The sequence below is a fragment of the Scardinius erythrophthalmus genome, assembly GCF_964197995.2.
Source record: "Scardinius erythrophthalmus genome assembly, chromosome: 10".
NCBI lineage: Eukaryota > Metazoa > Chordata > Actinopteri > Cypriniformes > Leuciscidae > Scardinius > Scardinius erythrophthalmus.
Genome location: NC_138230.1, coordinates 15,663,981 through 15,689,722, shown reverse-complemented (window position 1 = coordinate 15,689,722; position 25,742 = coordinate 15,663,981). Strand labels below are relative to the sequence as shown.

Here is a 25,742-nt window from a genome sequence, read left to right as displayed (position 1 = left end):
TCACCAAACAGGACTCATGACTGTATTAGGTGAGCTATAAGGAGCGAGTGGGTGGGGTTTAATTGAAAAGGGGCGGGGCATGATGCCCACAGATATAAATGCCCTCCCACTATCCCTGGCTGAGTTTGGTCTTTCCCCACTTTACTCCCTCTCTCTCTCTCTCTCTTCCTCTCTCCACGTTCCTCACTTGACCGGCTCCTGTTCCTAAACCAGTAGCCCTCATCTACTGCGCCGCCACTTTCTTCTTCTCGTACCGTGAGCCCTACTCAGCCACACCAAGATGGAGGCCATCAAGAAGAAGATGCTGATGCTCAAGCTGGATAAGGAGAACGCCCTGGACCAGGCCGAGCAGGCGGAGACCGACAGGAAAGGAGCAGAGGACAGAAGCAAACAGGTTAGGGGGAAGAGGAAAGGTCAAAGTGATAACCAAAACTGATCTTGACTAAATGGTTTGAGAGCTTTTAATTGAGTTCTAATGATTTTTTTTTTTTTTTTTTTTTTTTTTTTACATACAAATGTAATTCTGATTTGTTTAGCATGTCCTTTGGACTCATAGTGTATAAATTACATTTAGTTAGGCTATTACATTACAATATGTGATGTATAATAATGGGAAAAGAAGAATTTGAAGAACTTTTTTTTATTGGAGGTGGCTGAATATATAATAATTTAAAGGGATAGTATGTCCAAAAATAAAAATGTTACATCGTTTACAATTATTTAATTGTTTGAAACCTGTATTAGTTTCTTTCTTCTTTTGAACACAAAAGAAGATATTTTGAAGAATGCCAGTCACTAAAGAGTTGAAAAATACTAAATAAGTCAATGGCTACCATCAGCTGTTTGTGACCAACATTCTTCAAAATATCTTCTTTTGTGTTCAACAGAAGAAAGAAACTCATACAGGTTTGGAACAACTTGAGGATGAGTAAATGATGACAGGATTTTCATTTCTGGGTGAACTATCCCTTTAAGAACCGGTCACTGAAAACCCATGTTTAACCTCTTGAATTGAAAGGGGTTAATGGTGCTTATAACCTTTTGAAAGAAACACTGTTGACACTTAAAGCATCAAAGCCCCACTTCTGGACCAAACCAAAGGCAACTTATCTGAGCATGAGACGAAATCCATAATCCGGGTCATTTTACAATATTTAAATGTGTTAAGAATATAACGCACCTGGCAGTGCTGACAACTGTTTAAATATCCCTCTTGGGAAAAAGAGCGTCCACCGCCAAGGCTTGATTTGTGAAGTCTGAGATCCTGATCCCAACACTAAACAGCAGTTGCAAGGCTGTGATCTGCCACTGGAATGCAGGGCGGATAAACAGAGTCTTAGCAAGAGATGGAGAAGGGAGTTGTAGATAGGGCTGAGGATGTGTGAAAGATTTGGGTTGCCTGTGAGGGTAATTGTATTGACATTAGGACAAGGAATGGCTTTGGTAAGATACGTAACTTAGCTTATCACCAGGAGAAGGTGGGCAAAAAGACTTGACCAGTTTGAAGTAGGGCACGAGTGCTTGTGTGAATACGTATTATGATGGATGACACTCATATTCCCTTTTTTCTTTCTCCCAGCATGAGGACGAGCTGATTCAGATGCAGAAGAAACTGAAGGGAACTGAAGATGAGTTGGATAAATACTCGGAGGCCCTGAAGGACGCCCAGGAGAAACTGGAGATATCTGAGAAGAAGGCTGCGGATGTGAGTGATTGACGATCGCAAAGCACACAAATGCAACTCTTAAAACTTCATCCCGGGATTCTTGTTGGCCCGCCCCTTCATTCCTCTCATTCTCTCCAATCACTCCACCACAGCTGACACTATCACTACCTCCCTTTTTGGCTGTGATGTCAATCATCCAGACTCCAACATCTACCCTTAAATGTACTCATACACTAGTTTTATATTGACATAACACATAACGTGTATATTTAACTAAACAATGTCATACGAACAACCAGTCAGTAATTACACTGATTGAAATCCAAAAAAGAACTGGCTGTTGAGAGTCTGGCCCTGTCCCAAATGGCACCCTAAAACCTGTTCCTCTTGAGTCCACACTTTCATGACATAACACCACTTTGACTGTCAGGTAGAGATCTACTGTGGAGCTTGCTTCAATGTGCAGAAGTGTGTATCAAGGCCGCAAAGTAGGCATTCTCGAGCAGTCTCGTGGACTTAACGGACACGCACACGTAGTGGCCATTTTAAGTCCGCAAGACCTCAAGTGTACACGAAGTGTGCCATTTGGGACAGGGCCGCAGTTGTTCAGAGTTGGAACACTGGTTAAGTTGCATGTTGATGACTCACTTAAAAGAACCGGCTTTTGAGAGTCATTCATTCAGAATCGAACTACGCTGGTTTCGTTGTATATTGTTAATTCACTAACAAGAACCTGCTCAAAAAAATAAAAACATTCGATCACAATCGGACTACAGAGGTCACGCTGCATGTTGTTGATTTACTTAAAAGAATCGGTTCATTAGAATCATTTGTTCGGGAATTGAATTACACTGGTCGCGCTGTATGTCGTTGATTCACCAAAATGAACCGTTTCATAAGAATCATCTGTTCAAGATTCAAACTAGGCCCAACTCTTCACAACAAGAACCTGCTAATGAGAGTCATTCATTTGGGAATTGGACGCCACACATGTGCCATCGTTTCTGTTTTCAGTAGCGATGTTGTTGCGTCACCATATTTGCGTTGGAATCTTTGTTAGAATATTTTAAATATGGTATTCTGTCTTCATTGACGGGCAAATACACTTTTAAGAACTGTTAACCATACGTCATTGAGCTTTATATATATATATATATATATATATATATATATATATATATATATAAAGCTCAATGACGGACGGTAATTGAGCTTTGAGCTTTAATTGAGCTAATATATATATATATTATTTCAAATAGAACCAGTTCTTTTTGAATCGATCTTGGTTCCCAACCCATCCATAACTCGCAGGAGGTGACAAAAAGTGTGAGTGATACTCATATATTCGTATACTCATGCCTGAAGGCCTCGGCGAGAAAATTACTACCTAGAGACTGCAAATTTAGCAGCAGGGCTGTAAATCAGTGTTTGTGAGAAGAACACAATGAACATAAGAAAGAACATTCCAGGCATGAACAGACTTTCAGTAGAGGTTTAAAGCTTTAGTAGTTTTTGAAAAAAGAATCCTTTCCATTTTTCAGTGAGGAATTTAAAATGGACAAATATTTGCTAACGCTTTCATATGTACATCTCACATACACCTCAAGAACTAAATGAGAACTTTAAAATGAAAAAAAAGGCAAATTGTTGTTAATCGCCATTGTGTAACTTGACTCCCTCTTTGACAGCTAAACTAAGGCTGTGCCGTCACAGTCAACCCTGTCACAGCAAGCATGTCTATTATTGCCTGTCGTTGTCCCTTTGTTCTGGGCTCCGGATATAGCAGACACACCTGTTGTCATAAAGTTTGGCCTTCATAAGATGTTCCCCTGACTGAAAACCACAGGCTTTGAAGGTTGTGTGTGTGCGTATTTGTGTGAAAGAGAGACTGTTCTTTTTTAACTAAAGAATAAGAACATAGCACATGGAGAAAACCATCTTAAATCAGCCTAAAGTAGTCAAGCTAACTGGTCTGCCCTTGTGGTGAAAATCCAGCTTTTAAGGTTGTTTATATGTAGTGTTTTTAAGACAACCCATATGCAAATTCATAGGTCAGGACATTGCTGAGTATTTTCTCCTTAAAACGGCAGTGAAACAAAGACAGTCTCAAAAACGCCGATTAAAATCGCTGGTGTTTCTGACATCACAAACTACCTTGAAACCAATCACGACAACGTTTGATCGTCAACTAGTGGATCTCTTAGCTGGTGTGAGTGAGTGGGCGCGGCCAATTTGCATATTCATAGAACCGCGTATACTAAATGAGTGAGTGTGGGTTGTGACATTACAGCTGTCGCTTTGAAATCTATTTTCATCTCAACCTTGAGTCAAAACTTTACCACCCAAGCTATCATTTACCTTGCTACCCCACACAGTGGGGAAAAAAGAGTTTAGCAGTAAACCCGGCTGGAGTTTACTGCTAGACTAGAGTTCAATTAGTCACTCATCGCCATGCAGTGCGCGTTTGACAGACAGACCGACCAGACAGTGATCCGGTTTGAATCAGGGGGTGGATCCTTTAAATAGAGCTCTGAGCAAGCTGACTAACAGTGTTCGGAACAGATATGGTGAAGAGGATGAGGATGGGTGCAACCTTTGTACAAAACAAATAGTGCAGAACTGAAAAAATTTAGAACTGAAAAAGAAGGTTGTCAATTTCTGAGGCTTTCCAAAGGCTTAATTAAGTATGTGCAGCTGCAGGTGGGTGAGTGGGTATTCTTCCCACTTGATGTAAGTGAGCATGTGTTGGAGCATATGTGAGTGTGTCTTGGAGGTCAGAATGTCAAGCCATGCTTCTTGTCACCTATAACCTATAATGTCAACAGGCCATTAGAGACATAAGCTGCAGTTTACCATCAGACCAGACAAACAGACACATACAGTATCTATAACCTCTGCTCTTAGTAAGAGTAAAAATGCTCAGTCCGGTCACTTTTAAATTTCAGCTCATCAAAGAATCCTAAAAAATGTATCACGGTTTCCATAAAAATATTAAAGTATTATGTTTTTCGAATATTACCTTTCGTGCAGAGTTAAATATAGCTGTTTGTTAATGTAAAAGGTCTGCACAGCGAATAAAGTTATTTTCTCCTAAAAGAAAGAATCGATTCTGAACTGCTGGAACGAAACGTCAGCAATTCCAGTCTCGCTTCCTGTTACAATGTTAACAATGTAACAAATTTTCATAATGCCAGCCTATGGTCTTCATTGGCTGCCTGCGAACAATGCCCCGCCCTCAAAAAACGCTAGTTGTAGCTGAGGCCTGGAACAGTTTGGTTTGTGTTGTCGACATGTCTGCACTGTGAATCCACTTTGATGCACTTAAAAAGAAAGAGGACTCACACCGGAATTGATACGGAAAAAAACGACGGCATCGTTACTGTTCGTATCACTGTATATTAAGCGCTGAGGAAGCCTTATGGAGCTGAAATTCAGGTACGCTAATCGACGGTTTAGTTTCTGGCACGCGCTGTAAGCTGTAGACCAATCACAACAGGCTGGGCCATCTGACCAATCAGAGCAGAGTAAGCTCTACTGTTTGTTTCACTGTATATTAATCGCTGAGGAAGCCTTATGGAGCTGAAATTCAGGTACGCTAATCGACGTTTAGTTTCTGGCACGCGCTGTAAGCTGTAGACCAATCACAACAGGCTAGGCCATCTGACCAATCAGAGCAGAGTAGGCTCTCGGAAAGGAGGAGTTTACAGAGACCGAATCTTCAAACAAACCATTTTCAGACTCTTCACAAATTAGGTGATGTATATTATGGGAAAATTAGATGTTTTTTTACCTTGGATGCATGTAAACCTATTTGAGACCTCCAAAACAAAATAAGTAGCCTTTAAAATAGCATAATATGGGCCATTAAACTGTTTTCAACATTAATAATAATAAGAAATGTTTCTTGAGCAGCAAATCAGTAAATTAGAATGATTTCTGAAGGATCACGTGACACTGAAGACTAGAGTAATAAAGCTGACGTGCGTGTGTGAGTGTGTGTGCGTGTGTTTATAGCTGAGAAAAAATGTATGATTCTATGAGTGGGGCTCTGCCACAAGTCTTTCTAGATCATCTGGCGCCATCGTCTGGTGAGATGGTGGCAACAAATGATAAAAGGGCCTGTCCCAAGTTATGTATGGAGTTTGGAACATGTTCCACACTGGTGAAGGGAGGCAGGAAGGGTGAGACAGGAAATGATGATGCAACATACAGTGCTTGTCTACAGCAGAATTATTCAGGATCAGTCGCATTTCTTTACCTTAAACATTGTTTTGAGGTTAAACCTTTTAAGGTCCACCAATATAAAAATCTTTGTGGTAAGAATTACAAAATCAGCATATAAAAACCATACCCATGGGCATACTTTTAACAGTGTTAGGACATAGTTACGGATGCCAGATAGATTGCACACTCACCACAAAAAGAGAACAGACAGCATTACTTGTTCGGGTTTGCCCAGGCCTGCAAATTCACTTTATTCACTGGATTCTTTTTTATGACCTCATGCAATCCTGTGGGTAAATTCTATAATGAAATCTCTAGAAAGTCTTAAATCCAAATCACAATGTTTAAAAGATGCAATTATAGATTAATCAAATATCTTAATTTCATTAGGTATTCCGTGAAGAATGTTATGTAAAAAAATGTATTCTTATTAGCTTAACGACTTAACACAACTCAGCATATATATATATATATATATATATATATATATATATATATATATATATATATATATATATATATATATATATATATATATATATATATATGTATATATATATATATATACAAAGTTTTGTTTTGTCATTATTCAGACTCCACTAAGACACTGAATCAGAGTTTGTTCACACAAGAGTGCTGTCAATGGAATTTCATGACAAGTAAATGATTTACCACACTTCTTGTGTTCTCAATTACAGCCTATAGCCTGGTTCTGAAGTGATAAGACCAAAATAATTCATTTTAATTGTCAAAAAGCACCAAAATGTAATAATGAATAATAATTTCATAACAACTACACTGTAAAAAAAAAAAAAAAAAAGATTGATAAGTTATGACAACATGTTTTTACATTGCTTTAACTCACTAAAATAAGTTAAGAAATGTAAAAAAAAAAATAAAAAATTAGGCCTATAAGTTATACAAGATTCAACTAATTTTAAAGTCAGTTTCATTTTAATTTAAGTTGAAATGACTTAAACATCCAAGTTGATTGTACTTAAAAATTTAAGGCGGCAACTTTTTTTAGTGGTAGGCCTATTAATTAACTGTTTGTGTTGACATTAATTTTGATATGTTATTTTGATATAATTATTTTAATATAAAAGGATGACAGGGAATGTTGTCCAGGGCCCCCCAAAAAAGGGAGACCCACTAAAATCATATTTACTCTGCAAGTGTCCAAGACTCGCCCCAACTCAATTCCTCTCTTTTGACTCTCAAAATGTCTAACATTCTATTGATCACAATAGCCTAATAGTTTCTCATTGATCTACAAGCACATTCTTGGATTAAGGAGTGGCCTGGCTGGAATGCCAATGATTTATTTGCTCGACGTCATATACCTGGCAGGACACGTGTAAAACAAGGGGTGGCTCTTCGCAAGAATTAGCCTTCACAGGTCGTGCAAAAAACTGCTGACCGGAGATCAACCGCGAACCCGTTCCGCTGGGACTTGACTCTGCGCCGCAGCTGATTCAGGATCAGTTACGCCTCATTCTCAGCCCTTAAACCGTTGGGGACAGGGTGGGGTAATCCGGAAGTGGGCTGAAAAAAGGAAGAGTTTAGGCAACCGAACAAATTGGGCGAAGAGAAAGCAAGGGGAGGGAAAGAAATACTTCATGACATTAAAACTCATTCATTAATTCGAATGAGAAACCGACCGACTGCTTGAACATCAAAACGCTTGCTCAAGCTATATTCAACATTAAAAGTCTTCTGGCTGGAGACAATATCTCGTTTCTGTTATTTTTTACAAACACTATTGTTTGTATCTGACAAGATTAAAGAAAGCACCGCTGCGATTAAAAAGACAAGCGCGTGAACCATCTGATCCTCGCGTTACTTCCACTCGCTCTGCGTTTGACTTGTTGGCGGGGCGTTGGTGCCTTGGACTTTTTTTTCCTTCCTCCTCTTCTTCGCGGCTCGGTCCACTACTACGCTGCTCGGTTGGAATCTGATTTATTCGACCACACTACACCTAAAGTAATACATTAACATGGCCGGAACCAACAGCATCGATGCAGTTAAGAGAAAAATCAAAGTTTTACAACAGCAGGCAGATGAGGCAGAAGAAAGAGCCGAGATTTTGCAGAGACAGGTCGAAGAAGAGAAGCGTGCCAGGGAGCAGGTAAGTGTATCATTGTATCAATAGCGATGCTTTTTTAATCACGTTAAAGTGTAGCATTTATCCGTACAATCGTTACGTTGTATCACATGCGTTTGTGCCAAGCTCGTGCGTTTATACATTCACACCCAGATCCAACGCCTCATACGATGAATTATGTGTTTGTATCTCTTTAAAACTTATTTCGATATCTAATAATCATCGAGTATGCTTTTAGAGTGGCCTGTGATAACGATATGTTCATTCTAAACCATAAAGTCCTAGAAAATATGGGCCGGTTAGATGGTTATTGCAAAACCTACAAGCTAATTGGCGCCTTGACTCATCTTCATTGATGATTTTCATGTGTGCTTAAAGGTTTATAGTCCATAAGATCAATGCAAAACTTCGAGCGAGATATATTGGCTTAAATACAAAAATCGTGCGATGACATCTCACTTGGTGTGTGCCTCGATGTGCTAACCTCAGATGGGTTTTAGCTCATCCTCTTAGTCTCACATTGTTGGGTTTTTTTGCGGGTGAGGCCTAAAGGAAGTAACAAAATAGTTTCGCTTAATCACTCATATTGGCTTATTTTTTTAAAACAGAAGCATCCATTCGTGTAATTCAGTGTTCAAATAGTGCTTTTCACGTCATTGGTGCGTTATCATTCGAGTACATTAACATCTGGGTCATCAGGTGCTCATCTCGGCACTTTGAGTTGTTCACGCTCGTCACATGGGCATTTAGCAGCCTATTCGAACCTTTGGCAACTTTTATGTGTTTTAATTAAATAAGACACTCGTCTTGGATACTTTTTTTTTGCTTGAAGTCGCTTATCGCTCAACCATGCCTTTCGTCTCTTTGGCATAGCGTGAGATGAACTCACCCCGCAGACTTTAGATTCCTCAGTCCTTATTAGGAGCGAAACTCCAGTATTTGTTAGCGGTGTCGTCATATCCGGAAGCCGTGCACGAGCGCTGTTTCTCAGCTGACGAGGCGCGGCCGCGCGGAAGTTAACCTGCTTTTGCGCTTCGAGCCCAATGAGTAAAGCTTCTGTCATCTTTGATGTTACTGTATGAACATTGTTAATTTTTTATATTTTTTTTAAATAAATGTTGCTGAAGTGCCCCTCCTTAAGTTACACATCATGAATGAAAGGCATGAACGATGGTTCCCTTACAAAAAATTACCTCAGGAATTCTGACACCATACTAGTAGTTATTTCAGATACTGCTGCGAGAATGGAACTGATAACCTTGTAATTATTTTTTTTTTCTTAAAATTTTGAATGTTTAGCTACATATTGTCTAGATATGGCCCAAAGGGCCTCAGTACACTGTCAAGAGAGCCCATTCCCATGATATTTGTGGTTGTTACATTGTTGCTAGGGTGTTGTGGCTGGTTGCTAAGGCGTGGCTAGGAAGTTGCAATGATCTTGTAAATAATTAAGTCTCTACAGTATTTTGATCCAGAAATGTCCATTTCCTTTTTGTCTGTGGGATTTTCGGCCATGTTTTCATGCGTTGGGTGAACATCTTAAAGCCAATTAGTCCAAAAAGTTATAGCACACCTCTTATCATCAGTAAGCTACATGATTTGAGGCATCATTCATATCCATAGCTCAACAAGTGCAACAAGTTCCACGATGAAATGTTGTCTGGAAGAAGGATTTGAAAAATCCCTAACCTTAGTCAGAGCAATTTTAATAGTGCCGCCTTGCTAAAACAATTTTAGTCATTGTGTATACTCACTCTGCACATTATTATTGCCCTTTGCAAACATAGTGGTTCCACTCTGCTCAAGCAGAAGCTCCCAAATGATTCTACCACATTAGGGTTTTCCACTGTCTCACTGGTTCCATTTTGCAATTTGGTCTCCATGTTTGTCGGCTTGATCCTTCTAGGTTATCCAAGTGTTTTCCCACCCTCCTGTTCCTTATCTCACGTCACTTCACTTGTGTGGAAAACTCTATCTGTTCTAATCTCAAGTTGTTTTTGTCATGTTTGCCTTGTAGGCTGAGGCAGAGGTGGCCTCTCTGAACAGGCGTATCCAACTGGTTGAGGAAGAGTTGGATCGTGCTCAGGAGAGACTGGCCACAGCCCTGCAGAAGCTGGAGGAAGCTGAGAAGGCCGCAGATGAGAGCGAGAGGTACGTGCTTTAACATACGTACGCTTTCAGAGTTATGTTATTTCTACATTCATCCCACCCTAACTTGCCCTACTTTCCTTTTAATTTGCGCTCTCTATGGAATAGAGGGATGAAGGTGATTGAGAACAGGGCTCTGAAGGATGAGGAGAAGATGGAGCTCCAGGAGATCCAGCTTAAGGAGGCCAAGCACATTGCTGAGGAGGCCGACCGCAAATACGAGGAGGTAATATAATGGTGTTATTTTAGGATTATTTGTATACTATTATAGTATTTATTACTATTTTAGTATTTGCACTTTTCTTAATTATATCGCCAAGGCAACATCACCTAAAGTTATTTTAATTTATTCCAGCTTTATTTCCATGAATAAAACTACTTTTTTAAGTTTTAGCTTTATTTATTGACAAGTTGGAATTAATAGTGCATAAATGTTTTACACGTACCAATTGTTATTGTAAAATAAAATAAATTCCATAACCAGGAAGTACTGATGTGTGTTACAGGTGGCACGTAAGCTGGTGATCGTTGAGGGAGAGTTGGAGCGTACAGAGGAGAGAGCAGAGCTTGCTGAGAGGTTAATCTCGGTTTTAAAATCAAAATATACATGCACATAATCCTTGAACACATTTACAGACCACACGTACTGTCAGCTTTAGCTCATATTCCTTAGTGTCCATTTAGTCCCATTAAAACTCAAATTCATTGTTCACTCAGCGTGAGAAAATGCCTAATTTTGCATGACAATAGGAATGCTCTACCATAACCATAATCTTCCTTTGTGTGTGTGTGTGTGTGTGAGAGAGAGAGATTGAGAGAGAAAGATAGAGAGTGCGTGTATGAGTGATTTCATTGGCTTGAATCCATCTTAAATTCATATGTCCCCTCCCTTCTCATTTGTGTTTGGGCATGTGTGACCTTTGACCTGACATACCTTCCCCTCCCCACTCAAACTAACAGCCATGTCAAGCAGATGGAGGAGGAGCTGAGAGCTCTTGACCAGACACTGAAGACTCTGCACGCCTCAGATGAGAAGGTATATATCCTGGTTGCAAAAGTCTGTTTACGTGTCGGATGCTATGTGTCCGTTTGTTGGAGATGTACAGACAATTGGAGAATGTTGCCCTCTACCTGGATCCGGAATTTGAATACTTGAGTGAAAGTGTGCAAGTGAACTAGCAAGATAGTCACCAACAAAAAAAGCTAAGAAAAAAAGAAAAGACTCCTCCTTCCAGCACTGGTCGTTTTTAATCTGTTTTTACCTAGTTCATCTTTCCACCCTATCCCTTCATCTTTCCACCCTCCTTTCGCTCATCTAACCATCCACTTCCAGGGATCATTCTTTTGTAAACCGCATGAGTCGTACTTACTCAAGTGGCATGATCTGCATGCTCGCATAACACGCTTCAGTCGCTGTGCATTTTTGTCTTATCTACCTAAATCCGAAGCGTACATGTTCATGTTCCACAACAAACTGACTGCTTAAAACAGCTCCTGGCAACTTTCAGTTTTAGAATCACGCTAGTTTTGCTTCCTTGACACTTAAAATCTGTTCACACCAACCACACAGTAATGCTCATAGTATAATCATAAATTGGCAGTATGTTATAAAAACCAAGCACTTTGGGCACAGATGACAACTCAAACTACACTACATTTAAGGGGATGGAGCATGCATAAATGAAAATTGTTGTCATGTTCTCATGTTGTTTGAAACTTATGATTTTGTTTCTTCTGACCTGAAAAACAGATTTTCCTGTTTTTCATACAGTGAAAGTGATTGAGGGCCTTCAAGCTCCAAAAATGACCACACAAGCAGTTAATACAATGTTTGCTGTATTCTTTGAAGCTTCTGAAGCCATATGAATGAGGAACAGCATTTAAATCGTTATTTGCTGAGAGTCGTTAAAGAGATAGTTCCCCCAAAAATGAAAATTCTGTCATTTACTGATATTTTGAAGAATGTTGGAAACCAGACAGTTGATGTACCCCGGTGAGTAAATGATGACAGAATTTAAATTTTGGGGGGAACTATCCCTTTTGTCATCCCCACACAAATATATTTACAGCACATGTACATTTCTGTTGGGATCAGTCAGATTAAAAAAAATTTTTTTTTTTTTGAAAAGTCACATTCACCAAATGATGTATTTAATTGATAAAGTTTTTTTCAAAATGTATTATTGGTCATTTTTGGAGCTCCTCAATCACCTTCATTGTATGGTCATGTGCAAGCAGGGCTGCAAAGTATATTTGTTTGTGTTTTCAGAAGAAAGTCCTACATAATTAAAATGACATGAGGCAGTGTAAATGATGACAATTTTTATTTTTGAGTGAACTGTCCATCGCAAAACGATTATTTAAGGCCTCTCTTACTGTTCATGTGTTTAACGTCATCACTCTGCCACTTCTGCTGGCTTGTCTTCATGTCTTCCCTTTGCCCTGTGCCCCTTTCTTTTCTGCTTCCTCCAAAATCAAAACGGCTGCTCTGTATATAGCAAATGCGCTGAGCTGGAGGAGGAGCTGAAAAATGTCACCAACAATCTTAAGAGTTTGGAGGCCCAGGCTGAGAAGGTAGGGTGTGTGTGTGTTTTATTCTGCACGATCTCTGACTGGTTGCAGTGTTCATCCCTTTTTTTAACTCTCAAAGGAACTCTGATTCAATCCCCACAAATGTGCCTTGCGAATTGCCTTCCAGGCAATTAAATTTAGGCTCTCTAGTTTCCAAACCAGTGATCTATCCGCTCATGTGTGCATAATATGAGCTTCCTCATTTCCAAGTGGCCTTTTGCCTGATGTACGGCTGTACATCATCACCCATAGCAAAAGGCCACATGTGTCGGTCCAGATTACAGTGGTAGACCATTACATCAAGAGAAAGCTGTAATTGACCACAGGGGCGAAGTAAAGACCCCCTCTCATTTTCCATATCCATCTTAACCTGATGAGATGTTATTTAGCATGCCTGAAGGTCTGTTGCATAATGAAATGAAATGTCACCATCTTGGTGCCTTATAGAATCAAGCGCAACCGGTCTCGGATGCCTTCAGACTAATTAAGCAGAAGTGATGCTGATAAATGCTGTTGCATGAGATCAACTTATGACACAAGCGTCCGTTTGTTTGCATGTGATTTGACTGCATGCTGTGTGTTACGTAAGGGATAATGTACATCCAGCCTGTTATCGCAGAATAAACCCCGACAGGGTGATCAGGTCTTGCATCAGCCTGAATGGGGTTTATTCTGAGATAACAATGGGCTGGATGTACATTTTCCCACTTATTACACGGCTACTTGCCACATAAGTAAATAAATAGGCACAAAATACTGATCTGAGTTGAAATATTTTATTAGGTCTTTAAACGCAAAGCTTCTGCGGAGAGAGCAGTTCAAACTAGACGGACATTTAAGGGATACGGTACAGTCATACCACTTTTTACACAGCATTTCGCTACATAAATAATTATGGGGATAAGAGATATTGATTTGAGATGAAACGGTTTTAAAATCGTACTGTTATCGTACCTATAATCCAACAGTGTACAAAACTATAGTCGCAAAATAGCAGCAGCTGCATTTGTATGAAACGAGAGAGCGACGCCACGATACTGGATGACATAATCAAATAACTACACAAAATATTGATTCGACTGAGTTTTAATATTTTATTAGCTCACCAAAAGGAAAAACTTCCACGAAGAAAAAACGCTCCTAGCAAACGTATAGCGCTGCTGACTTCAGTAACCCGGATGAGCCTGTGTTATTGGGGAATAACATAACGCTGGATGGTGCGACTGACCTAGTATTCCATATTATAGCCGTGTAATAAAGTACTATATAATATTAGGTGGTTTGGAACCCGTATTTCCCTAATGAAATCTGTTGTTTGCTGCACAATATGGTTTGCGTAAGTAATGATGGTAGTTTAACTTTCTCAAATACAATGCAGGAAGTTTTATATGCCATATAGATTATATTATTTATATGTAATGTTTATGTATTTGTGAATCTCTCCTTGAATTCTGAAGTATGGTGGTTTTTCCCTTTCTATCAGACCTGGTGTTTTGTTGATGTTGCAGCTGCATTCCTGCGCACATGTCCTGATCTGTTTAAAACTTTGGCAGAACACAGTGGCAAAATCAGCCATCGTGTCACAAGCCTTGCACAACAGCAGCAGGCCAGGGCTCAGCCGGCCTACTTAGAAACTTTGAGGAAAAGGGGGGGGTCAAAGCTTAGACAGCTGCGCTACCTTATGTCTTAAGAGCTGTTGTAGAAACATGTCAGTGTTAAAGTGTCGTAAAATTGGTTGTCTCTGTTTGAAGTGTGTCAAACTCCAAATACTTAACTCATAGGGTGTTTGTGCATGCTGAGTTGTAAGATTCTCACAAGACCCCACCCCAACTCATATTTCTTCTTTTTCCCTACAGTATTCCCAGAAGGAAGATAAGTATGAGGAAGAAATCAAGATCCTCACTGATAAGCTGAAGGAGGTGAGAGAACTTCTCATGGAAGATTTGGTTTCTATTAGGGCTGTTATCTTGAGGTTACATGTATATTTAAATGTTTACCAAATTTGCCCTCATAAATGTTTTGTTCCCTGTGTCTTCTGGAGACTGTTCACAAGTTGAAACCTTCTGGAGAAAATCAGCTTGCTAATCAATTTATAGGACGCTTTGAATAAAACTATCTATTAAACGTAGGGCTGTCAAACGATTAATCGCGATTAATCGCATCCAAAATAAAAGTTTGTGTTTACATAATTTATGTCTGTGTACGGAGTATAATTATTTTCTATATATAAATACACACACATGCATATATATATTTAAGAAAATGTGTTATTTATATATAAAATATTTATATATAATATAAATTATATATAATATAAATATATATACACAGTATATACATGCAAATATTTCTTAAATATATATATGCATGTGTGTATTTATATATAGAAAATAATTATACTCTGTACACGCATGTATTATGTAAAAACAAACTTTTATTTTGGATGCGATTAATCGCGATTAATCGTTTGACAGCCCTAATTAAATGTAAATGCAATTGCAAGGATCTTAGCTGCATATTATTTTGCTTTCTGCTTTGGATCTGTATGCATTTCTTTTTACTTAAATGTAGTTCATTGTTTTGGAGGGAAATTTGAACATGACTAAATAAAAAAGCAAAAATTGCCACAAACTCATGCCATTGGTTATGTTGCACACCAACATGTCACACCAATTACAATAATAACTTTATTCTAGATAATCATGATTTTTGTATGTTACCTAGTAGATGTTACCTAGTAGTTTGATCAGTTGAGTTATTTACCATTAAAATGTTTGTCCGTAAAGTTTTAGCTAGTTAATAGTTATTTTACTACTTAAACTAAATGGAAATTAGATATTTCAAGTAATAAAAATAGTTTTTTTTATGGTTTTAGTTAAATATAAATCCCCTGTTCTCTGCTAGGCTGAGACCCGTGCTGAGTTTGCCGAAAGGTCTGTGGCCAAACTGGAGAAGACCATTGATGATTTGGAAGGTATGATTCCGTCGTTCTCTTTACCACCCATTCTTTCCATTAGCTATAATGATCCTCTGTTTTTTTTATGCTGTTCATACTCTTTTCTTAGCATAATCTCACTGTCCTTTTCCTTTCCTCCGTTACATTCATAATCTTTTTTTTGCTGTTTTTTCCTATTTCCTTTTATCTTTCCTTCATGCTCTCTCCCTCTTCCGACCTTTTCCTTCCTCTCTGCTCTGTCTTTCTCTTTTTGTGTGTGAACAGATGAGCTTTACGCTCAGAAACTCAAGTATAAGGCCATTAGTGAGGAGCTGGATCATGCTCTCAACGACATGACCTCTATGTAAATATTGGCCCTTGCATGTGTGTGAGACTGCTACTTATAGTATGCTTTTTGTAGGACGATTGAGTTTTGCTGCAATGGCAGATTTGAGTCTCGTGACCGAGCTGGTTACCTAACCTTGAGCTTCATAACCTCTGATCGTATACTTTTACCATACAGTATAAAGCTCAGCTGCAAGGAGTTAATCGTTGACTGGAGCTGTTATTTCAGATTCTTTTGAACTGCTGCTTTATACGAGTTTGTGTGAATGGCGTCGTGATTTCTAACCCATATACATTTGTCAAGTAACTAATATGCTGCTAACTATGAAATGGTTTCATATTTACCTACAGATAAGGGGGACAATGTACTAATTAGTTGGACTTCGTAACTTGTTTTATATCTTACTTTCTATTGGCTTAATGGGTATTTTGGATTGAGGAAAGACGTTATGTTGTAGACTAACCTGAATAACCATATTTTCCATGATATGTCCCCTTTGAGGCTCTCATTTACATAAGGATTTTATCTTGAAATTGGTATTTTGAGCTAGTTTGTTTTAGAGCTGTGGCTTTTATTGATGTTGGTTTTAACATTTGTTCTTAACTGCTTGCTTGTTAAATTTGCGACTTTCCTCATTCTGAAATGTAGAAATATTCTCACAAGGTATTTACCATTGGTGTCTGTTTACAGATAAAGAGTTTCTGGACTGTTCTGTGGCTGACTGTGACTTCAAGAAATTCTTCTTCATCTTGTCTGACTGTCAATTTTTCTTGGATCTCTCTTCTGATCTTTTGTGTACACTTCCCTTTTCATGTATTTGTTTCCATGTGCTTGTTTCTGTAGTCTCCGTTTCTCCATTTAAGCCCTGTTCTGTTTCTGCTTTCTCTGAATTTCTGTTCTTTAGATATTCATTATCTGCCCCAACATCTTCCTCTTATCTGCATCTAAATGTATTCAGAGATGTGTGGTGTTCTTTTGTCCCTGGTTTTGCTCTCTTTTGCTGTATTTTTCATGCCTTGTGTACATGTTTATTGAATGGAGGAAAAAAGCTCTGCTCTCTTTTAAATGTCTTCTTGTCTCTTATTGCAATGTTCTGGTGTTAAGCAACCAAGCATTTGCCTATTTTAGATTGTGCTTGAATAATATCTTATGGTTGAAAGATAAAAGCTTGGATAAATTTTCTTTCACTGATTGATTTAGTTATGAGTTTTAGCTATGATTTAAGAATATCTCTGGTGCATAAGGCTATAGACTTGGAGGTCTGAAATTAAGGAGAAAAAAAAAGCTGAAATATTCCCCCAAAAATGTGTTTTATTTTTTTTTTACCATACATTTTATGTACAATTTGTCATCATATCTAAGCTAACTGAAGGAAAGAGTTTACATGCACAGTCTTAAACAATTTATGGTTATTTTCACTTTTTAAATACTGTTTCCTTGCATTAAGTTTAATGCATTAAGACCTAATAAGAATTTACAAACTGGCTCTTTTGGCTAGAAACATTGATTCTTGCTACCATTCAAATCGGTTTTGAATTTCCAAAAAGGAAACTTCCTACTTCAAAATGGAAACTGGTTGCCAAGATGGTTGAACATCTGTGAGCACTTTTGAGAAGTTCTTTAAACCATTTAAGCAAAAGTAATGCGATTATTTTTATTTTATTTTTAGCTATTTGCTGAAAACTATCAGAGGCCTTGTTGAAAGTTACTTCTGAAAAACAAGTACTTGTATTTCTGAAGTTCTAATGAACGGCCTCATGAAATTGAGCAAAATTAAAAGACTTTCATTCAGCTGTAAGTTCTCTTAAAATTGGTTTATCAGTGTTATAGTAAAAGCAAAGCATTGACATGCCAGTGTTGTGCAATATTAATACGGGGTGAGTGTTATTGACAGTGTCTGCCACCATAAATTTGAGCTGTTTCACAATTAGGATTTATTAAAGGTGCTGTATGTAATTTTTCACTGTACAGAAACGTGAAAATACCATATGTTTGCAGAGATTTAGGAAACGTGCTAATTTCAAAGACTCGTTTCTCCGAAAATCAATGCAACAGCCAGTTATTTTTCTTTGAAATGTGTGTTTCTTGTAAGAGTTTTTGTTTTGGTCCATGTAGTCCCACCCCCTGCCAATTGACCCAATAGTATTTCGACACAGAGCGCCAGTTGGCAGAAAAAGCAGCGTATTGCAGCCATGGAAGCCAGCAATCGAGCTGGGTCAGATCACAGATTCTACCAGATCTATAAAGCCTATGCAATAAAAACATTGCAAACGTATACATTAGCTGATCAACTTGCAGTGTAAGGCTCGTCTCTTTCCATTGTTAATCGCGCTCCTTCCTGTTGCATGATCTCAATATGGCAACCAGTGAGCATTGAGTCTCTCTCTCCAATATTTAGAATTTGGTCAGCAGTTCCATTTCCACTGCTTGCTGTCAATATTACATACTGCACCTTTAAACCTGAAATGGTATGCAAATATAGCACTGATGGAGAGGATTAGTAGTGGTTGCTTAAAGTCGGCATGAAATAAGTTCATCCTATACACAAGTCACTAAATTAATTTTGATCTTATAGTGAACAATTAATCTGTGCATGTTTTTTTTTTTTGAAATATTTTGACCTTGTAATTCTTAGTCAAAATGTCGTAACTCAGTCTTCTGGATGGTGGAATTCTCCAATTATTTAGTCCACTTAAACCCCGCACCTTTCTTACAATCGACTGCAAGCTTTCATTCAGATCTGCCACCATCCAAACAATCGATGAATTGAATCAAGTACCAACCCTACTCTTTTTCTTCTGGGATCACAATTTGGAAGAAAAGATCTGTCGCTTCTTCCGTTTCATTGCAACTAACTTTGTATCAGATTTTAAGTACTACAAGGGCTGCTCCTGACTAAAGATTTTTCTACTCGACTATTAGTCATTCATTTAAAGGTTGTCTAAGCGATCCCGGGAGACGTTTCTGCTTGTTGACATTCGAATTATTGTCAAACAAAACGGAGGCTAGCTAGACCCTCCCTCCTCCTCATCCGCGCACTAACCCCCGAACCCCACCCCCACATCATTCTTGTCGGTTATTGGCTGGAACAGTTTGTTGTGTTTCGTGCTGCGGGTCGCTCTGTTTGTTGCTCGGTTTGTTTTTGTTGCAGTTTGTGGAGCCTGTGGTGTCTACAGAGACCGCGTTTTTTTACAGTGTGTTCAGGGGACAGGCAGCTAGCAGATAGTGAGGAGATGTTTGCGGTATGTGACAAAAAATGTTTTGGCCTAAAAAACGCGTGACATGACTTAGAGCACCTTTAAGCCATTAGTCGACTAATCGCACGTTTATTTTAATCGATTTACTTAAATGTATACTGAGGGGAATACTAAACCATAATGAGCGTTTAATATAGCCTATTCCGAGCTCAAGGGATCGCATAAAGCTTGCTGCAAAGCACTTCGATATTTTGGAAAAAATTGGATGGAGACAGTTTATTTATTAATAAACCAGTGTTTTCTGTGACCGTGTCGGCTGGAAAGATGAAGTTGACAATGCTGCCCCCGCCTTGCCATCTCCACAGTATAGAGAGAATAGAAATGGAGAGAAATGGACCTTTCATACGTATTACATAAGCAGAGAGTATTTATTATTGTATATATAATACATTTCAAGCTTTCTATGGATTTATATCTTATGTCTTTGAGGCAAGTAAGCCTATATGCTGAGTTTCGGTTCATTTTTGTGACGCGCTCCAGTTCAAGGAGACCGAGACGGCAGAAATAGGGTTAGGATTGCACAAATATAAGTAGATAGTTTGGAATGATGTATTACTCTAATCTGTATGACCAAAAATGGTGTATTTTAAGTAGTTTCTGCTGTTGTCAGGAAAAAATGCAAGGGATCGCGCCTGCGGTCATGAAGCCTGCTATACTTTAGCCTCCACACTCCACTCAAACACTTGGTTATGCGCATATTTATCTAGGTTAACGTTAAAGCGAGCAGCATTTGAAAGTTGCTACTTGCATGTTTCAAACGATAAGCCATATTTGACTAACGTTTAGTCGACTGTTAGGGGCCAGCCCGAATTACTACACAAGCTCAAAAGGCTCTATAGTTGAAAATAAGGTTTTCAATCTGATGCCATTGGTGAACAGTTTTATAGTTGTTTAGAAAACCATCTAGACTGGTACTTCATGAAAGTGGTCTTCACCATACATCCAAATCAAACCCCTATTTAACAAATCATGTACAACGTTGTTACAATTTGATTCACTTGCTTTCCTTCTGGGAATTCTTTTTTTTTCATTGCAGATAAACTGAGAAATGCTAAAGAGGAGAACGTCAAGATCCATGCCACTTTGGACCAGACCCTGAGCGAGCTCAACAGTTTCTAAGGAAGACCTGGAGCAAAAAAAAAAGCCTCCTCTTCCCTTCCTGACACCCTCATCTCATTTTTTTTTTCTTTGTCTCTGCACATCTGATTCTGCTGTTATTCTGATCCCGTTCTCTCGTTCTACTGGAAGACGGGCTCACCAAGCCAACCAGCAAAAATGCTGTGCCTCTCAATGGTTCAAAAGTACTTTAATCTTTCTAGAGCCCTTAATAGGCTTCACTGCTCATCTCCTCAGAAAATCCCAAGTGATTTCAGGAACAAACTACTATGGTATTCTTAAAGTGTCAAATGTTGCATGCTAGCCCTGGGGTAGCATTTTTTTTTTTTTTTTTTTTTTTTGGTTTTGGTCCATGATCAGAGCTTTACGATTGTGGCAAGTTTTTTCACATCAGCCAAAACCCTCAGTTTTTCCTTAATTTTACTGAAGGGTGATTTACCTAACATTTTGTGCCATAAAAGCCATCTTGGCTGTCTCATGCTTGGCTTTAGATCACTCTACAGTCATTTTGTCCTGTTGATCCTGTGACGCAGGATGTTTTTGCTGGTCTTGTTGGTGCCTGATCCACTGCTCTCCTCTTACCACTTCACTCTTCTCATCCTGCACAAGTTTCTGCTGCCTGTTTGTCGGCGTTACAGGTTTTGGGACCAAAACCACACCGTATGGTCTGTAACAGTATGCACAACCATGCCGTGAGGGCCATTTGTTTTTTGTCGTTATTGTTTTTTTGTTTTAATAAAAGCCTTTGCTTCTATTTTGGAGGTTTCTTTTTTTTTTTTGAGTAATATATGTATTCATTGTTTGGGTTTAATCCCCCTGCATATTAACACAAAAGTATGGCAAACCACTATGTGAAATGCTGCACTGTTATGGGCTTATGGTGGGCATCTTTTGAGCAGAGGAGGAGGAGCCAACTCATGGTTCCTTCACTCACTCTGGTGGCCTGGTTTGGTATTTTTACTTTTTTTTTTTTTTTGCTTTAAAGAGCCATATTCTACCCAGGGAAGAAAGGTTGAGGATTTTTTTTTAACCTTGGGTTCAAAGCAGTGGCACTGCCAGATTCTAAAGGTCCAAAAGCCGTGCAGATCTAAATATGTATTATGAACACAGTAAATGGGAGTGAGAAGTAACACTTAATAGTATAAAGATTAAAAAAGGGTGAACACATAGTTCTAACTGGAAAGAGCCCACAATGATGTGTAATCACTTTGTTACTGTCTGTATCTTGTGTAATGATACCTAAATTCTTTTTTAAATAAAGACCATGATTTTTACTGTCACCGAACCACTGTGTGTGTCTGGATTCTGGAGTCTCTTCTGGAATTATCTGTAGTGTGGTTTCTAGAAAACAAAAACTGAATGTTCATACAGTCACTGATATCTGTTTAGAGATTGACATCAGTTTGTCAGGAAAAAATTCTAGCTGACATTTTAATTTTCAGTTATGATAAACATACAAGGATTTAAAACTTATTTCATGATGAAAACTAGGATTTTGACAAAATAAACAACATTCTGATAAATATTAAACATGACATACTTAAGACACCACTGTACGTGGACTGAATAGTTAAATAGTTTTAAATAATAGTCAAACTGTGTATGTGTCATTAAAATACAGTACAGTACTAATCTATTTCCAATAAATTATTTTTTAATCATGTTATCCACAAATAACTTAAACACATAAGAATTGTTTCTTAAATCAGCATATTAGAATTTGATCTGAAGGATCATGTGACACTGAAGACTGAATTAATGCTGAAAATTCAGATTTGCGTCACAGGAATAAATTACATTTTAAAATGTATATGAAAATAGGAACTTTTGAGCAGTATGGCCCGGTTTCACAGACAGAGCTTAGATTAATCCAGGATTAGGCCTGAGTTCAATTAGTGCATTTAAGTAGCTTTTATCAAATTTCTAGTGTGCATCTTGAGATAAAACAACGGCACTGACATATTTTAAGATATACCAGAGCAAGTTGCTTTCCGTTAGAATGGTTTAAACATGCCTTTTAGTCTGGGACTAGGTTTAAGCCTTGTCTGTGAAACCAGGGGTTAGTGTATCATTTTTTTATATATGGGCAAACATAGTGTATGTGTACTTGTGTACAAGCTATCTTTGTGAGTTTTAGACCATCGGAGTGAGGACAAAAAGAGTAAAGTGCGTACATTTTGGCCGGTCCTCACTTTCTGAGACCGCTTTAAAGGCCTGTTTGAGGGTCAAGACTTGGTTTTAAAGGAGAACTCCGGTCAATTTTAACATTGAGCACATTTTTTTGTAAATTTGGAGTGCTGTCAATACAGAGAACAACGACAAAAATCGATGTTGCCTACATCATGTTATCCTCTTTTTAAAATTTGCACCCTGTTGACTTCAATGGGGCAAGTTTTAAACCTGCGTTTAAGCCTCTTAACATCCTTGATGTGTCATTACAAGTGCACCAGCCATGTGAGTGATTCCTTCAGCGTGAACACGGGTGAATCTGGCTGCAGTAGATGTGAAAGATATGGATAAAAATGATGTTATTTCAGCCAGCGCTCATACCTGTATTTACATCCTGTTTTCGGTCGAAGGCCATAGTAATCGATTGTCGAGTTCACGCGCGTGATCATTGGTAACTAAACCTATGCGCGTGAACTCGACAATCGATTACTATGGCCTTCGACCGAAAACAGGATGTAAATACAGGTATGAGCGCTGGCTGAAATAACATCATTTTTATCCATATCTTTCACATCTACTGCAGTCAGATTCACCCGTGTTCACTCCGAAGGAATCACTCACATTGGCTGTGCACTTGTAATGACACATCAGGGATGTTAAGAGGCTAAAAGCAGGTTTAAAACTTGCCCCATTGAAGTCAACAGGGTGCAAATTTTAAAAAGAGGATGACATGATGTAGGCAACACCGATTTTTGTCGTTGTTCTCTGTATTGACAGCACTCCAAATTTACAAAAAAATGAGCTCAATGTTAAAATTGACCGGAGTTCTCGGATAAGGTTATAATTAGATTAAGGGTAGGTTTAGATTAAGAGTTTGGGTTAGGCGCTTAGTTGTGATGGGTAAGGAGCTAGAGATTGCATTGTGTCAATGAATGACCTCCTCACAAAGACAGATGTACAAGAATGTGTGTGTGTATTATATATAAATGATATTTTGCATTTGTGAATTCAGTAATTCAGTCTAGTAGAGTGGGTCGTTCTCTGATTTCCACAGCAGCCCATCTGAAGCTCGCAAGCGGTTCTTCCCTCCAAATAGACAGGGAAGTTTATGGTTGGCCTTCATCACCACAGCAACAGTGCAGGAATTTGGTTTTCTAACGGCCTCGCACCAGGGCGGGTAATCGACTGGCTGCTTTCCACTAGAGGACAGCAAAGAACAATGAGCTTCAATATCAGCTACATACAGAGGGCTTGTAGTCGTGCAAGTATGCGAACTTACTGTTCACAGCAGCCCACTCCAAAAGGCTCGAAACACACACACTGGAAACATTCGTCATTTATCCAGGACTCCCCGATGTCGAAAACGCGGCCTTTGTGTTCACAGCTGGCTGCAGTGAAAGAGTGACTATTACCACTTTAAGTAACAGATCATTTGATGTACATTCAAACTGCTTTTTATTGTTGGACTGACCGTAGCCTATTTCTTTTCTAAGCTCTGTGTTTATCTGAACCCTTTCCTTTGTATTGTTTAGTCTAGTTTACCTTTTGCATTGAAGTAGCATTCCCCTCCTCCGGATAGTCCATGACAGAGCTGGAGGATGTTAACCACGCAAAACAAAGCTAGCAAAACGTTCATCTCGCTTGTCTGCATGTCTAGAAGGAAAAAATGGAGGGTCAATGAGCAATTGCACATTTATTTTCAGTTACTGTGAGCTACTAGTGATATTTATGTATTTACAAGCGGTTATTAAAAGCACATGAAATAGCAAGTCATTTTCTATTCCACAAATAGTAAAAAAGATACTGTAAGAATACCACAGGGAGTGCTTGAAGTTGTAACACTCTTGAAAAAATGCTTTTATGAAAAAATAGTGTTGCTTGTAGAAAAGAAAATAAGTTTTACATCTAAATGAGCATAAGCAGTGCAGAATGGACCATTACAGGTTTTACTTTGTACATTATCAGAATGTCAGATCAGATTTTATTATTATTGAACGCTGGATAAAAATAGTATACTACAAGATGTTTACAATTTATCTTAAAGAGAGAAAGGGAATGTCTAAAATTCCTCAGAAATATTGCAATATTAAATCTTATCTTATTCTCATCTATTTCTTCCCAATTTTGCAGTATTTGTCATAAAATGTGTCATATAGCTGTGTGTTTGGAATATATTACCAATTTATAATAAAGACTGCTTGAACTGCATTCCTTGTATGAAAGGTGCTATCAAGCCTATTATTATTATGCATGTTATCTTGATAATGACTTTTTGAAAGTTGATTAGTCATTTAGCATTGCATTTTTAAAGAGATCATAATTATTGAGTTTCTTACCTTTTAAGATCTGTAGGTGTTCCAGTCCTCTGTCCTGTTCTGGTGTGTTCTTGTGTTCTCCCTGATGCTCAGAGTCTTTATATACCTCCATCTCTCTCCTCTCATCTTCACCTCTCCCCCCACTCTGTCATTTATGTTTATCCTTACTCTATTCTTTCTCTCTTTTCTTTCTTTCTGTGCACACAGAATGTTTTACTGCTGATAAGAGGGGTGAGCCTAAATCGCCTAAAAGACTATTCTCATTTAAAGTTTACTTGAATTATGTTTTTATATTATATGTGACACAGTCACAAGACGCACGGGTATATTTGTGGCAATAGCCAACAATACATTGTATGGGTCAAAATTATCGATTTTTCTTTTATGCCAAAAATCTTTAGGATTTTAAGTAAAGATCACGTTCCATGAAGACATTTTGTAAATTTCCTAGCGTAAATAAGCTACATATTTTTGTGAGTGAATGCAGCACAATCACGATGGACAACTTTAAAGGCGATTTTCTCAATGTTTCGATTTTTTTGCACCCTCAGATTTTCAAATATTGTCCTATCCTAACAAACCATACATCAATGGAAAACTTATTTATTTATTTCTATTTTTTATATTATATATATATATATATATATATTATGTAATAGTATAAGCCTTGTTAAAAAATGGGCACAAAATTTTATAAACTATGAATTATGTTTTTATTTTTCAAGTTCTTTTATATTATATTATATATTTTTTTCAAACACATTTGGCAAAAAATGGAGAATATACTAATTCTAAGTCTTGTTTCTTGCACTAATTACAGTACATTTCTTTTTTAGTTATTTATTGCTTTTTCAGTGGTTACATAATTGTAACAATACAAGACAGGTGTCT

The 25,742-nt window shown here is 38.1% G+C and overlaps 1 protein-coding gene across 8 annotated transcripts; it reads left to right on the top strand.

Annotated features, from left to right (window-relative positions):
- The first annotated feature begins 140 nt into the window (after positions 1-140).
- tpm3 (tropomyosin 3) lies at positions 141-21,647 on the top strand. Of its 8 annotated transcripts, none has more exons than XM_081377188.1 (10): positions 141-394; positions 1,580-1,705; positions 10,012-10,145; positions 10,251-10,368; positions 10,649-10,719; positions 12,641-12,716; positions 14,570-14,632; positions 15,618-15,687; positions 15,934-16,012; positions 16,685-17,060. In XM_081377188.1, exons 1-10 carry the CDS (start codon positions 281-283, stop codon positions 16,686-16,688), a joined length of 855 nt encoding a protein of 284 aa, XP_081233314.1. In that variant the 5' UTR covers positions 141-280; the 3' UTR covers positions 16,689-17,060. The 8 variants fall into 8 exon arrangements, with proteins under 8 accessions (XP_081233314.1, XP_081233316.1, XP_081233315.1 ...); XM_081377190.1 differs by lacking the exon at positions 12,641-12,716 and adding an exon at positions 11,103-11,178; XM_081377189.1 differs by lacking the exons at positions 15,934-16,012; positions 16,685-17,060 and adding an exon at positions 20,288-21,647.
- The last annotated feature ends 4,095 nt before the right edge of the window (positions 21,648-25,742 follow it).